Source organism: Paracoccidioides brasiliensis (assembly GCF_000150735.1).
Source record: "Paracoccidioides brasiliensis Pb18 unplaced genomic scaffold supercont2.2, whole genome shotgun sequence".
Classification (NCBI taxonomy): Eukaryota; Fungi; Ascomycota; class Eurotiomycetes; order Onygenales; family Ajellomycetaceae; genus Paracoccidioides; species Paracoccidioides brasiliensis.
This window is the reverse complement of record NW_011371359.1, coordinates 2,940,981-2,955,243: the sequence shown is the minus strand read 5'-3', so window position 1 is coordinate 2,955,243 and position 14,263 is coordinate 2,940,981. Positions and strand designations below refer to the sequence as shown.

At 37.2% G+C, this 14,263-nt stretch overlaps 5 protein-coding genes across 5 annotated transcripts in view; 4 read left to right on the top strand and 1 right to left on the bottom strand.

The window, feature by feature from the left end:
* Positions 1-534: 534 nt before the first annotated feature.
* Positions 535-2,142, top strand: PADG_02125 (actin-related protein 2; the record flags this gene model as incomplete). Its single annotated transcript, XM_010759405.1, has 7 exons — positions 535-556; positions 620-666; positions 734-877; positions 974-1,199; positions 1,268-1,833; positions 1,895-1,972; positions 2,056-2,142. 7 exons carry the CDS (start codon positions 535-537, stop codon positions 2,140-2,142), a joined length of 1,170 nt encoding a protein of 389 aa, XP_010757707.1.
* Positions 2,143-3,689: 1,547 nt separating this feature from the next.
* PADG_02124 (uncharacterized protein) lies at positions 3,690-5,718 on the bottom strand (the record flags this gene model as incomplete). The annotated part of the gene is made up of 4 exons (XM_010758913.1): positions 3,690-3,949; positions 4,056-4,798; positions 4,894-5,459; positions 5,674-5,718. The coding sequence occupies 4 exons, from the start codon at positions 5,716-5,718 to the stop codon at positions 3,690-3,692; spliced, it is 1,614 nt and encodes a 537-aa protein (XP_010757215.1).
* Positions 5,719-5,779: 61 nt separating this feature from the next.
* PADG_11377 (uncharacterized protein) lies at positions 5,780-5,962 on the top strand (the record flags this gene model as incomplete). The annotated part of the gene is made up of 1 exon (XM_010759626.1): positions 5,780-5,962. The coding sequence occupies one exon, from the start codon at positions 5,780-5,782 to the stop codon at positions 5,960-5,962; it is 183 nt and encodes a 60-aa protein (XP_010757928.1).
* Positions 5,963-7,104: 1,142 nt separating this feature from the next.
* PADG_02123 (uncharacterized protein) lies at positions 7,105-8,240 on the top strand (the record flags this gene model as incomplete). Its single annotated transcript, XM_010759404.1, has 2 exons — positions 7,105-7,639; positions 7,723-8,240. 2 exons carry the CDS (start codon positions 7,105-7,107, stop codon positions 8,238-8,240), a joined length of 1,053 nt encoding a protein of 350 aa, XP_010757706.1.
* Positions 8,241-13,915: 5,675 nt separating this feature from the next.
* The window catches only part of PADG_11376 (uncharacterized protein), a gene marked incomplete at both ends in the record, with an annotated part of 1,690 nt that continues 1,342 nt past the window's right edge, over positions 13,916-14,263 (top strand). Inside the window, one exon of the mRNA XM_010759625.1 lies at positions 13,916-14,113. Within this exon, the coding sequence (XP_010757927.1) occupies positions 13,916-14,113 (198 nt within the window). The remainder of the gene's footprint in view (positions 14,114-14,263) is intronic.

Below are 14,263 nucleotides of genomic sequence, written 5' to 3'. Positions count from 1 at the left end.
GCAACTGAAGGGAGACTTGATAAAGTTCATCTGGGTGGCAAGAAAAGGATGACATCCCTGTAGTTATAGCAGAAATTGTGTACGCACGGAGAAAGCCGCGCAACAATGCCAGCTTACATCCCGAGATTAACTGGATAGAAATATGCGCTCAGAGAAGCCTGAGAACGAAACATCTGTAGATTGTCATCTTAGAACCAGGAGAAGAGAAACACAAGTCGTTGGTAGCATACTCAATGACCGGCGTCCGTGTGATTAGGCTGAAGAGGAGATGAGATGTAGCAGAAGAGAATGGAGCATTTAAACAGTTTAAGTGGAACATTTCCACAATGGGGCCGCTAAACCTCATTAGGAAGAGCTTCGTCAAACCTCCCAAGCAAGCAGTTGAGCGGAACGGGAAAATCGACTAGCATCGCAACAATTGAACAACTGCATACTCCAAAACAATCCAGCATCCACAGGCCCTCATCCACTATCCAACCTTATCGTGTGGGCTACCCTTGACTCTGGTAGTCGCTAATCTAAGATATTGCGACAATGGCGGACCAGCCCCCAATCGGTATGCCAAGCGCAACATCACCCATCTCCGCGTACCACTGCTAACTAACACCGTGATATGCAGTTCTTGACGGAGGAACCGGCTTCCTGAAAGTCGGATATGCGGCGCAGGTAGGCTTCACCCTGCGCACATTATCTACGAGAACTGTCACTGATTCCAGAATTCATCGCGATTTAGAACTTCCCCGAACACCAGTTCCCCTCCATAGTGGGGCGGCCTATTCTCAGATCCGAGGAGCAGGCTGGGGATATCATTGTGAAAGATATTATGTGTGGCGATGAAGCTGCCGCTGCTAGATCGATGTTGCAAATTAGCTACCCTGTATGCCCCTCCCTTTTGACTGGTCCAGGTCCGGCCGCCGTCGTGTTTCTGTGTTTTGCGGGATTACTGATAGCGGGACCCCTGTACCGTACGCAGATGGAGAATGGAATTGTGAAGAAATGGGATGACATGCAACATCTATGGAACTATACGTTTTACGATAAAATGAAGATCGATCCTGCAGGCCGGAAAATCCTCCTCACGGAACCACCTATGAATCCCCTCAAAAACAGAGAGCAGATGTGCGAGGTGATGTTCGAGGGATACAACTTCGGAGGAGTATACGTTGCGATACAGGCTGTTCTGGCCCTCTACGCACAAGGTGGGACACCATGGAGCGGAAGATACTTGAAAGAACTCAACAGACTGATGTGTAAAACGAAAATACAGGTCTCAGCAGTGGTGTCGTGGTCGATTCGGGGGATGGCGTCACTCATATAGTTCCGGTTTACGAGTCCACCGTCTTAAACCATCTAACGCGCCGTCTCGATGTTGCAGGCCGCGATGTCACTCGTAACCTAATCGCCCTTCTTCTCCGACGCGGCTACGCCCTTAACCGTACCGCTGACTTCGAAACCGTTCGTCAAATCAAAGAAAAACTCTGTTACGTGTCCTATGACCTGGAACTTGACCAGCGTCTCTCAGAAGATACGACCGTGTTGGTTGAATCATATACCCTCCCAGATGGCAGAGTGATTAGGGTTGGTAGCGAGCGGTTTGAGGCTCCAGAATGCCTCTTCCAACCCCATCTTGTCGACGTAGAGCAGCCTGGTATCGCGGAGTTTCTGTTCAACACCATTCAGGCTGCTGATGTTGATGTGAGGAGTAGTTTGTATAAGGCTATTGTTCTCAGTGGCGGTAGCAGCATGTATCCCGGTCTACCATCGAGGCTTGAGAAAGAATTGAAGCAGCTCTGGTTGACACGGGTATTACAAGGGAACCCGGAAAGACTAAACGTAAGTCAAGGTCCGGGAATTCCCCCTCCTTTCGTGTGCTAATTATTTTCACATTTTCCAGAAATTTAAAGTACGCATCGAAGACCCCCCTCGAAGAAGACACATGGTGTTCCTCGGAGGTGCTGTACTCGCAAATCTGGTAAGCCATCCCAAAGTTCCACTCTCTATTTTCAAATCCAAAGGGGCCAACAAACTAACCACCGGCTCTACCCCTCAACCCAGCTAGCAGACAAAGAAAACATGTGGATCTCGAAAGCAGAATGGGATGAAAAGGGTGCCGCTGCTCTCGAGAAACTTGGTCCAAGATAATTTATATCATTTCAACGTTGAAATCCTCCGCATGTGTTGCGGGCTGCAATCCAACCCACCCCTAACTACATCTCCCAAATCAACCCTTACGACCACCAACACAACCTGCGCGATCTCCATCTGTTCGCAGCCTCATATACTCTATCCTCTTCCCTACAGTGCTTTCGCTTTGTTTTGTGTCAAGACACATTCACGCAGGGGCGTTGCGTGTTCAATTTCCTTAGAGCGCGTATCTTACTCCTTTTTTTTGTATTTTGCTACTTCGAGAGGTGTATGTAAATACATAGCTACAATATCAAAAAAAAGAAAAAGAAAAAGAAAAAAACAGATTAACCCTACTTTCCTGATGTAATGAATAAATCACAGAATAGAAGGGGGAAGAGGATGGACTGCATTGTGGTGCATGAATGAAGACGTGAACTGTCCTCTGGAAGGACCACAGAACAGACTTGTTTTCTTGATGAAACCCTATAAAACTACGCATAAACCTCTCATTGCAATCAAAAGCCATGGGACCTGCCCTCCCACCCATCTATATCTATCAAACGGTCCACTCCACTTCAATAAGAGACATCAATCCCATCAAAAAAGCGCAAACAAGATTTCAACCTTATACCGACGTGACGCGGAGCAGGGGGATAAAAGCAGGCAAAAGTTGGCTGAAGGTAGGCTCACAACCCCAAAACACATAACCTCCCAAAGGAGAATTGGGCTAATTCATCTCGATGAAAAATAGCCAAGCAGTCACCACCACCATGAGCCAATTCTCTTATCATTTAATCGAAGAAGGGATAAATAAGTTCAGCAAATACCGTGACGGGGGAATTGAGAATCAACCAGTGACAAAAAACAGACATAAGAACAAGCAGTAACAGTGACAGGAAGCGGAAAGAAATTGCAGAACAAATGCACAGAATAGGCTAGTGGATTACAACAGAACAGATCCAACCAGTTTGAAGAGAAATAGTGTACGTAGGCGAACGCCGTCGCCCGAGAGGCCGCCCCCACGTGATTCCGCTTATATTGATTAGCGAGCTCTTCCATCCAATAGTAGAAGATCAACCATCCCATCCAGCGATGTTGGATGCAACTTTGTGTGAATATATCCACCCGAGAATTCTAGATCTCGCCCGAATGAAAAAAGAAAGAAAGAAAGAAAGAAAGAGAAAATAAAAAAAAAACTTAAGCATAAGTGATGATGCGTATATAGCCATGCATCCATGGTTTTGAAAAGAAAAACTGTGATCTTTACATCACTCTCTCCCGAAAAATAGCGGAGCAAGCAAAGGAGATACATCCCCCAGAGGAAAGGGGAAAGGGAAACATATGGAAAGAAAACTGAGTCCAAACTGATCGCTCATCCACATAGGAATGAGAAATAGGAAAAATGATAGGACAAACTCGAGAAGTGTTTGAAGACAGCACGAGGAACTGTGTGCCTCTTTTCTTTCTGGTATGTAAAACTGAAGCGGCAGTGCTTCATGTTATCCCATCTCTATGATGTTTCTTGTTTCGTCTGCTGTACACCTGTTGTCGGCATGCGCTTCTCATTCATCGCTTTCGGAATCAGGTCCGTTGTCGGCTTCTCTTTTCTTCCTTTCTTCATCTAGTTCGCAGTATGTACTCCAACTGAGCAGGAAGAAGGCTAGAATGATGAGAATACCCCCATATATCGAGGCGGAGGTGAGAGGTTTGTTGGTAAGCTTCCAGTCGATGAGGGCGACCAGGAAAATTGTGAGAAGGGCAGCGACTGAGGATAAAACGGGCGATGTGAGAGAAATAAGGACGAGGAAAGATCCAGAGAAAGCTGGAATAGAGGTAGCCCAGTTAGCAGAAAGAAATGGAAATAATAATTTGGATCCCAACGGCAATGTCAGGCAGTGAAGGAAAAAAAAAAAAAAAAGTCAACATACTAGCATTGGAGATGACGGATATCAGTAGCAGACGTGCTGCTTCACCCCGGGGCCACTCAAACGTTTCAATTTCAAGGATATGCAAAAGTGGTAATGGTATCCAAAGAACGAGTAACGTAAACGCTCCGATTAGACTTGCAAAGGTATTTGCGAAGATCACACCACGGCCGGCGCTTGTGCCTTCAGGAGGACAAGCAAGTCTTTTATACAGGACTTCATATAAACCGTAAAGTACGCTTCCAATCCCAATTATAACATTCCCAAGCGCTCGACTCGATGCCTCCTTGGCATCCTTGCCTGCAGCTCCTTTGGAAGTACCGGACGGACCATAGGCAACAATAAGAACGCCGACGATGGCAACAGCAACAGAGAACACTTTGTCAAATCGCAACTTGTCATTCAGCAAGGGTATCGAAAAGGCATAGGCAAAGAAGGCTGAACAGTTATAAATCGCAGTTAGGTCGCTGGCTGTCGTTAGCTTGACAGCAACATACCATGAACCGCCAGCAACGGTCAGGGAAGTGGTAACGACAGCGGTGGTGCGGAGTATGTAAGGTATTGGTGACTGACGGAGGTCCCGAGTGGTGAGGTGTAGATTACGAGATTCCACCATTTGTGCCGTGGTCCGGAGAATGTAAGTATGCCGCCGCCAAAATGCTCCCCACGACAGATTGCGCTTCTGGAGCCGAAGCAACAGCAGCTGCACTGGCCAAAGAAAAACCCAAGACCCATGGGTAAAATAACTGATCCAAAAATACACAATGAAAGCCATTAGAAATTTATTATTTGGTAGATCTTGGAAATCCTCTCATTCTTTTCAAAAATTAATTGGACTCACAGCATGCAGTACGGCTTCTCCCACCCCAAATCATGTTGAATATATACGGCAGTCTCGGTTTGTACAACGAAACTTATCAAACTCAGGACGAGAAAAAATGAAGCGATATAATATTTCCTTTGAGTTGCATGTTTGCTGTCATACTCTGGGGTCCTACTTCTGAGTGTTGAGTTCCTAGGTTCATATCGAGGTCGACCGTCCTCTCCATCCACAGCAAAAGCTGGACTGCTTATCCGCCGACCACGCTCCTCATCCTTCAGCAACGGCAAACTGGATTTGGATCGAGATTCCCTTATCCGGCTCAAGGAGGGTCTACTGCTCGTCATTTCGCCGTCGAACTCGTCCTCGGATTCGTCCTTGGCGTATTGGGAAGATCCTAAGACAGTCTTTCTTTCGGTGGTATTCTGGTTTGATGCATTGGGGCTGACACTAGAAGATCGAGATATGCCCTGTTGGGAAGAGATTCTGGTTTGATTATATTCAGAAGACTGCTGGGAGTTCAATAGAGTATAGTCGAGAGTTGGATCAAGACCGGCGGAGTTGTTAATGTCTTGGCCCCTTTTGGACTTGAGAGTCGATGAAAAGGGCAAATACCGTCGTTGACTACCTATGTAGGGCCGAGGGCAGGGAGTTATTATATTTATTTATTCGCAGATTCGCTCGCGTTTCTCATGACAATTGAGAAGGTTGTTCCTAACTGTTCTTTTTTGATGAATTATAATATCAGGCGTACCAACTAGTTAGTTAGTTAGTGGTGTTGTGGCACTGGCGAAGCCGCACCGGATCGAGCAGAACGGTAGAAGCAAACAGATCACCTTTCAACATTAGTTATATACAGGAATTTCGCAACAAATGAAATTTCTAGGCCTCTGGTGTCGCCTCAGCCATGTGTTCTGACAGAATCACCGAGGGCTTGTCGGCCTGTTCTCTCAATCTCGGCGCCCAACCTCTTTTGATCGTGCTTAGTCATTCCAAGCCACAAGCCGTCATCGAATTTGGCGGGTCAAATTTGTCGATTCCTGAGAAGCAACAGCCCAATGAGCACAAAAAGCGGTGGCAGAAGCTGTAGGCCTCTTTGGACTCTAACCAGGCTGCCTAACGTGGGTTTTCAAGTCCACAGGGTCGTTATCAAAGACTCGGACTGTCTTACACCCTATATAAGGCTATGCAGCTCCTTGAAATATATCCCTTGTACCCCGACAAGTCTCTGTGCTACATATTCTAGCCACTCGAGCCACAATCTATCGTCTATTCTATTCCATTTCACTCCATATCTTCCTGCTGCGGAGATTTCTAGGCCCCGTGTCCATTTCTCGAAGGTACGGGGATTACTTCCGTTACCATCTTCGTGCCATCATACCCGCGCAGTTGAAGATTCTATGCTGCCATATGAAGGTGCATTAAGTTGATATTATGACCAAGAGTATTTGGTGGACCCCCAGTCTCTCTCCATGGTTGAATCTTGAATCTTGTAGTCTGGGAGCCTGCATCTTGTCTTTTGGGTTCAACCCGGATTCGTCTGGTGCGAGAGCTGAAGTATTCTGTTTATTTCGATACTCTTCAGACGTTTTATGGCCTTGAAAGAAATATTTCTTCTGATATCTCAACCTTTACAGCCCTGCACATCCTTTGTCCTGGTTGACAGAACAAGATGCAGCTGAGGAGAAAGAATCGACCCTACCGCAAGGGCATCTCTTGGACGCATACTATCGGAATGCGTTTAGGATGTACAGGTTAAATCAGTAGTTATTTCATGCAACTTCTCTCATAATACAGATTTGTCTATTAGATCACCTCCGTCACCACTGATCACAATGAAGTTTAAATACTATTTCCAAATGAGATAAAAGTCTTGTACCGATCTTATCAGTCACTCCGTGAAGAAACAAGCTATAGTTAGGTGGAAGTACTATAAAGTCAAATATACATTATTCTGTAAAAGCATTTCAATTCTATGTGTCTTGAAAAGAACGTATGGTCAAATCCCTCGGAGTTCTTCTGTATATTTTACTAAACCCAACTTCACGAATCTGAGTATGATGTCATTCTGCATGCAGCTTCAGTCCATCCCGCTACTTTCCAAAACTATAAAAGCGCATCATAGAACAATAGCCGAATGCTTTATTTTCGACGAACTATACACAGTCACACACTCCAACCAATTCCAAACTTTCTAGCAATTCTAAAACTGTATCCATTCACATCGGAAACATGCCTCTTGTAGTCCAAAACCCAATGCCCCGAGTGATCCTCGGTTTGATGACCTTCGGACCTGATCCCGAAAGCAGTGCCCGGATCACTTCCCTAGATGAAACCAAAAAATGTCTCGACTATTTCCAGCAGCAGGGCTACAATGAAATTGATACCGCGCGCATCTACGTTGGCGGAAAGCAGGAAGCCTTCACGGCTCAAGCAGGGTGGAAGGAAAGAGGTCTCACGATCGCCACGAAATGGTATCCTAGCAAACCAGGTTACCATCATGCCAATGTAGTGAGGGAGAAACTCAATGAGTCCCTGAGGGACCTGCAGACAGACTCTGTGGATATATTCTATCTGCATGCAGCCGACAGATCTGTGCCCTTCGCAGAGACACTGAGGGCTGTAAATGAGTTGCATAAGGAAGGAAAGTTTATTCAGCTGGGTTTGAGCAATTATACCGCTTTCGAAGTTGCAGAGATTGTTACCATGTGTCTTGAGCGGGGCTGGGTGAGGCCGACGATTTATCAGGCCATGTATAATGCTATCAGTTAGTTCTCCGCTTTGCCAATTTTTCTTTTTCTTTTCACTCTACGTCTAGCGGTCCACTGACACCTTTTCACCCCCTTCCAGCGCGGTCCATTGAAACCGAATTAATACCCGCCTGTAGAAGGTACGGTATCGATGTTGTGGTCTACAATCCTCTGGCCGGTGGTATCTTCTCCGGGAAATATAAAACGGCAGACATCCCTGCGTCCGGCCGATTCTCCGACCAAGCCAGCCTTGGATCAAACTATCGCAACAGGTACTTCAAAGACGCCACATTCGACGCTCTGCGCATTATTGAACCTGTCGTGAAGAAACATCACCTGACCCTAATTGAAACCGCGTTCCGTTGGTTGCGACATCACTCTGCACTAAATATGGGGACAAGCTTAACCGAGCGTGATGGAATTATCATTGGTGTTAGCAGCTTCGGGCAGTTAGAGGAGAATCTAGCGGATATTGAGAAGGGTCCGTTGCCAGAGGAGGTTGTGAAGGCGCTGGATGAGGCGTGGTTGGTTACAAAGCCCACAACTGTCAATTATTGGCATTTGGATTTGAAGTATACGTATGATACCGTAAAGGAGTTATTTGGGTCCAGCGATTAGTATAATTTCCCAAACCGAACGGATCACAACCACCGAGCGAGTCACCAAAATTGAAAAATCTGTAGATTCCTAACCCACCCACTCAACATGTGAGAATGCCTTCAATTTGGAATTAAATTCAGCAGATTTCACAGAGGAAGAAGAATAGAGCTAGTATTTTTTTTTTTTATTTGCCGTTCAAAAGAAGGAAAAATCTTATTTTGTAAAGCTTCATAGCTAGTGATATAATATTTCTTACATCACTATTTTATCAACATAGTGATAGTTTTCATGAATGAATTGACATACGAATTGACATAAATTGGACACAAGTGAAAGAAAATAAACTAGTTTAATAAGTTCTAGATATAGTTATTATAATTCTCAAATAAGTAAATAAGCATATCACAAAATCACTATATATCAACTAATTAGATTTTAATCAAATTATCTCAACATAACAATACTCAATTAAATTAAATTAAATTAAACTAGATTGAGAATATTCAATTCTTATATATCTGAAAGTGCTGCAATTGATGCAATATTGTGAAGCTCATTGATATGATGCAAATTCAGATAATAGAGACTTTCAAAGTTAAATAACTGTTTTTTCAATAGATGTAGTTGATGAAGTAACAAGATTTTGAGCTTTATTTCTAGTTAGATTTTCTGTATGTTGAATTTAATATCTAAATCTATTTTGATTTTGCTTCTCTATTTTATTTATATTGAATATATTTCAATATTACTTTTTTTATAATAATAATATTGATTATTTTAATATATTTATTAATATTATTACAGTTACTTATTTCTAATTTTTAGACTATAGAAGTTTTATTTGACTATATGTAAAGGGTTAAGCTCTAAGAACTAGAGGCTAATCCTCCTATATAACAAGGACGAATTGCTTGAGAAAGGGAAGAAAAGAATGAGACGAGAACTCGAGCTTAAGCGAGCTAGCGTAGCATGATCACGTGCGCACGTGCAAACGATGGCTAGGCTGAGTCAGCCAGCCAGAGCGAATCTAGGGGTTCAACCCCTTACACTATAGCACTTACTATAAGAAATAATTTTAATAATAAAGAAGTTTTATTATAAGATTAATTTCATAAAAGTTATATATATATATTTAATAAAATTAAATACTTAATATTATAATTTTTTTAAATTTTAAATTAAGTTTAAATAATTTTTATAATATTATATTTATTACAATTATAATTATAATTAATAAAGTAATTAATTTAAATTTTTAAATAATATATTATTGAATTTGATACTTAATTCTTCTTATTATAAATAAAAATTATAATAAAAATAATAAAATTATATATAAAAAAATAATTAATTATATTCTTAATAAATATTAACTATAAGAAAAAATTTTATATAATTTAATTTAATATTTATTAATTAGTTTATTCTTTTTAGTTTAGATTAATTATATTAAATTTATATTTAAATTTATATAAATAATTTATTTATAAATTAATAATTTAATTTAAAAAATAATATATTAAATATATATATATTGTTAACCGGACTTGGCTCCGTTACAGCAAGCGTTCACCTGAGTCGATTAAGGTCAGGTCGACTAAGTGCCTTATCGTGCTTGATCACTGTAGGAAGGTCGGCTGCCACTAGAATTGGACAATAGAAATATTGATCTCTATTACCGATAATAGCTAAGGCGGGTGTCTAAGACTCTAATGATCTGTAAGAGATGTAGACGCGGTAGAAGGGTATCCCAAGGGAACCAAAACTATGGTTATAACTGAATAGGATAGTTGGAAGGTAGAATGTTCTCAAAGTGTAATGAAATTGATCGTGATCAAGAAGATAAGCTTCCTTGATCCTAAGGGTAATGAGCGTCTTTATATACATGGTGAAATCCTCTGGTAGATCTGGTAGATCTGGTATACTGATCATACCAATCTATCAGTCACGTGATCTGTACCCTCTCCGGAAACACGTCCTGCCGTTCCGTCGCTTAGTCTCCGTCAGCCCTCTTGTTAGGTTTATTCCTACCCAATGATTCCTTGATTGTTCATGCGGGGTGTTCCCTTAGGTTTGTAACATATATATATAATTTTATTATAAATTAATAATATAATTATATATTAAAATAAATAAATAATTAAATAAGAAAATATTTTAAATTAATAATTTTTTATTTATATAAGTTAAGAATACTAGACTTAAAATATTATTTTATTTCTTAAATATTTTATATATTTAATATTACTTTTATTAAGTTTTCTTTTATATTAATTTGAATTATTTTATTTTATAATATGATTAGAGTTATAATAATATAAAAATAAAAGCCTCAATTTATCTATTTAATTAGATAGCTATTATAAGAATATTAAATTAAGAAATAAAATATAAAAATAAATAAGTAGTCAAATATAAATAAATAATTAAAAATTAAAATATATCAATCTAAGTAACTAAATATAATTGAGATCAGAGTAAATTAATTTTAATTTATATTATTAGTAACTGCATTATAATATTATCTCTCAATTTAAAAAAATACTTGCTTTTAAATAGTTATATTGATACAAAAAAAATAAACTTAAATTTATTAAACTTATTAGTAGATTGATTATCTTAATTATTATTTATTAGATTCTTCTAAATTATTTTTATATCTTATTAATATCTGAGTTATTATTAGAAGATTTTTATTAAAAACTACAATTTATTTAACAATTTAATAGCAATAGAGCTTAGAAGAATATAAATAAAAATAATAATTTTCATTTCAATAATTATTCAATCAATAGTATTAAGTTGAATTCAATTTAAATTTATATAATCATAATGATTAAAGTAAGTAGAGTAATTAAAGCAAATAGAATAAGCAGAATAGAGCAATTAAAACAAGTAGAATAATCAGAGTGAAGTGATTGAAGTGAACAGAGCAATCAAAGCAAAGTAATCAAAGTAAATAAAGTAATTAAAATGTAATTAAAGTAATATAATTAAAGTAAATAAAATTAAAATAAGCAGAGTAATCAACTAAAATTGCTGAAAAGCTTATAGCAAGAGTGAATGGAAGAAATAAACTAAAAGCTAACTACTGAACAACATACAGAAATTTCTTATAAATCTTAAAAAAAATTTAATTACTAAGTATTATAGTACTGTTGCTAATAATATGAGATAAAATTGATTTACTCTGATTCTTAATTATTTATATATATTTAGCTGCTTATCTTATTTCTATATTTTAATTCTTAGTTTAATATTCTCATTGCAACTATATAGATAGATAAATAAATTGAGCTTTTGTACTATTATCATAATTTCTCTAGACTAACTATAACACTAAGTTAGATAATTACAGATTAAAATTCTGATAAATTCAATTAATTCTAACTCTGATATCATAGAAAATATATTCAATTTAATAATATATTAAATTGTTTTATTTAAATTAATAATAAGATTAAATAAAAATTGAAACTCTATAAGTTTATTTTTTATTAAAAGTTTATTAAATATTATATTATTTTGAGATAAAAATTTATAAATATATAATTTAAATACTATTTATTAGTTAGATTAATAAAATAGTAAAATCTTAATTTAGTTAAATAAATATCATAGTTATTAATTAAATATATTTTAAATATAAAAATAATAATAATAATAATAATAATAATAATAATAATAATAATAATAATTAAAATTAAAAATTTTAAATATATATAAATCTTATAAATTAAATATATTTATATTTATATTTATAAAGTATAAAATTTGTAAATATATAGATTATAATTTTTTTTATTAATATTTATATGTTAAATATATTTATAATTAATTTAACTTGTTAATAATATCAAAAATACTTATAAAATATTATCTAATATATATAATTAATATATATAATTTTAAAAAGTTATTTTATTAAATTATTAGGAAGTGAATGTGAGCTGCATAAGAAGAAATTCTCTGCATTGCTAACTGCTATAATCTGGGCAGACCCCAGCACCTTCTTTTCTCTCATCAAGCTGTAGCGGCGCCCGCCTGGGTGGCGTTGCCCTAGCGACCGCCCCGCCCACACGTGATCGCTTGTATGTAATATAGCAATAACCTAGCTAGCTCCTCCGAATAGAAGGTTCAACCATCCCACACAAGCTTAGTATTTCATTATAACAACCCATGTGGTCACATGATGAGGGCTAGGCCTAATCCGGCGCCGAGTCTAATCGGGCACTGAGTCTAATTGGGCGCCGAGCCTCGGTCGGGCGCTAAGCCTAACAAAATATAAAATACTTTTTATAATATTTGAACTTATTACAACTAGTTATAATTTTTATATTAAATATTATTTATAAATTATCTTAATTATTTAAAAAATTGATTAAAAAATTTAATAATATTAAATATTATATATATTTATAACTTCTATAATTTAAAAAAATTAAAAATTATTATAAAGTTAATTTATTATATATTAAATTTATTTATATTTTAAATTTGTTAAAATTAATCATTTAAATTTTATAAATAAAATAATTATAAATAAATATAATTTTTTATTTATATATTGTCATGGTTCAACTAGAGTCATGATGATATATAAGATAAAAGCTCAATTCATCTATCTAACTAGGCAGCTGCAATGAGAATACTAAACCGAGAATTAGAATGTGGAATGAACGAGCAGCCAAATATATATTAGGCGGTTGAGGATCGGAGCGGATCAACCTAAGCAATTGAATATGGTTGAGGTCGGATCGGATCAACATGGACCATCAAATATGGTTGAGGCCGGAACAGATCAACCTTATCCCATATTACCAGACTGCGCCGTAACATATCATATGTATTATATATTCGTACTTTTAAATATAATTTAATTTTTAATTGGTTTTATATAATATATATTAAAATTAATAAATTTTTATATTATTTTTTATTATAATAATATTAATTATTTTATATTTATAAATTTTAATAATTTATTTTAATTTATTATTAAAATATAAAAAAAATTTAAACTTTATATATTATAAAATTTTTGATTTTATTTATTTATTTATATTATTCATAATTATTAAATATTTAAATACTTTATATTAAAATATTTTAAAACTATATTTTTTAAAAATAATTTATTTTTATAGCTGTAGCATACAGCATTCAAGAACAGTCTTAGTGTAATTTAATATAATTGATATTGTCGTGTGTAGGAACTTCAGGTACAAATCTAGTTTAAACTTATTGCGATTTTATTGATTCGCTCAGTGGTGTGATCCCCGCACCGGTTTGATCCGCTCAGTGGGGGCTGGATGTTTGTTGTTAAAAAAAGGCTTTGTAATGTTTAAATCTAAAGACCCGGTGGCAAATTTTCCTGATAGCATATATGTATGGCTGAGAACAACTTCCTGACATGAGTTATTAACACTCAGTGTTTGATATTAATTTTCAAATGTGATCACCGTATGAGAATGTACAACTTCGAAAACCATCAACAACATAGAATCGTACTGACAGTGGTCTGCTGCGCATAGTCACATATCACACGGATCTTTGAACAATAAACTTTATATTTGAAACAGCGGGGAGAGTATGTTGTTCGCCTCGCGCTTTTTTTATTCTCTTGTTGCGATTGAGATTTGAGACCAAAAGATCGAATGGTTGCAGATACCTGCGAAGCGTGCTCTCCAACGATGGCCAACTCCTCTCATGAAGAAAGCGATGTAGAAAGGGCTGATCACAACCCCCCAAATAATGATGGGCCCAGAGAGGGTAATGACAATGAACAGGAGAAAGGCGTGACCCAGGAGGTACCAAATGACGATGAACTTCAGGAGCTGGCTAGATGTGATAAGGGGTGGAGGAAGATAGTGCGAAAATTTTACGCCATCGTGAGTAACTGTCCTCCCGAAATATGGTCTGTGGAGATCGTTTCACTGCGTACCTGCAAAGTGACTGTTCCCTGCAGCATATTTTATATTAGAATGACTTCTGATATATATCTATCCAAAAGAGAGGGAGAGGGAGAGAAGAGAAAGGGT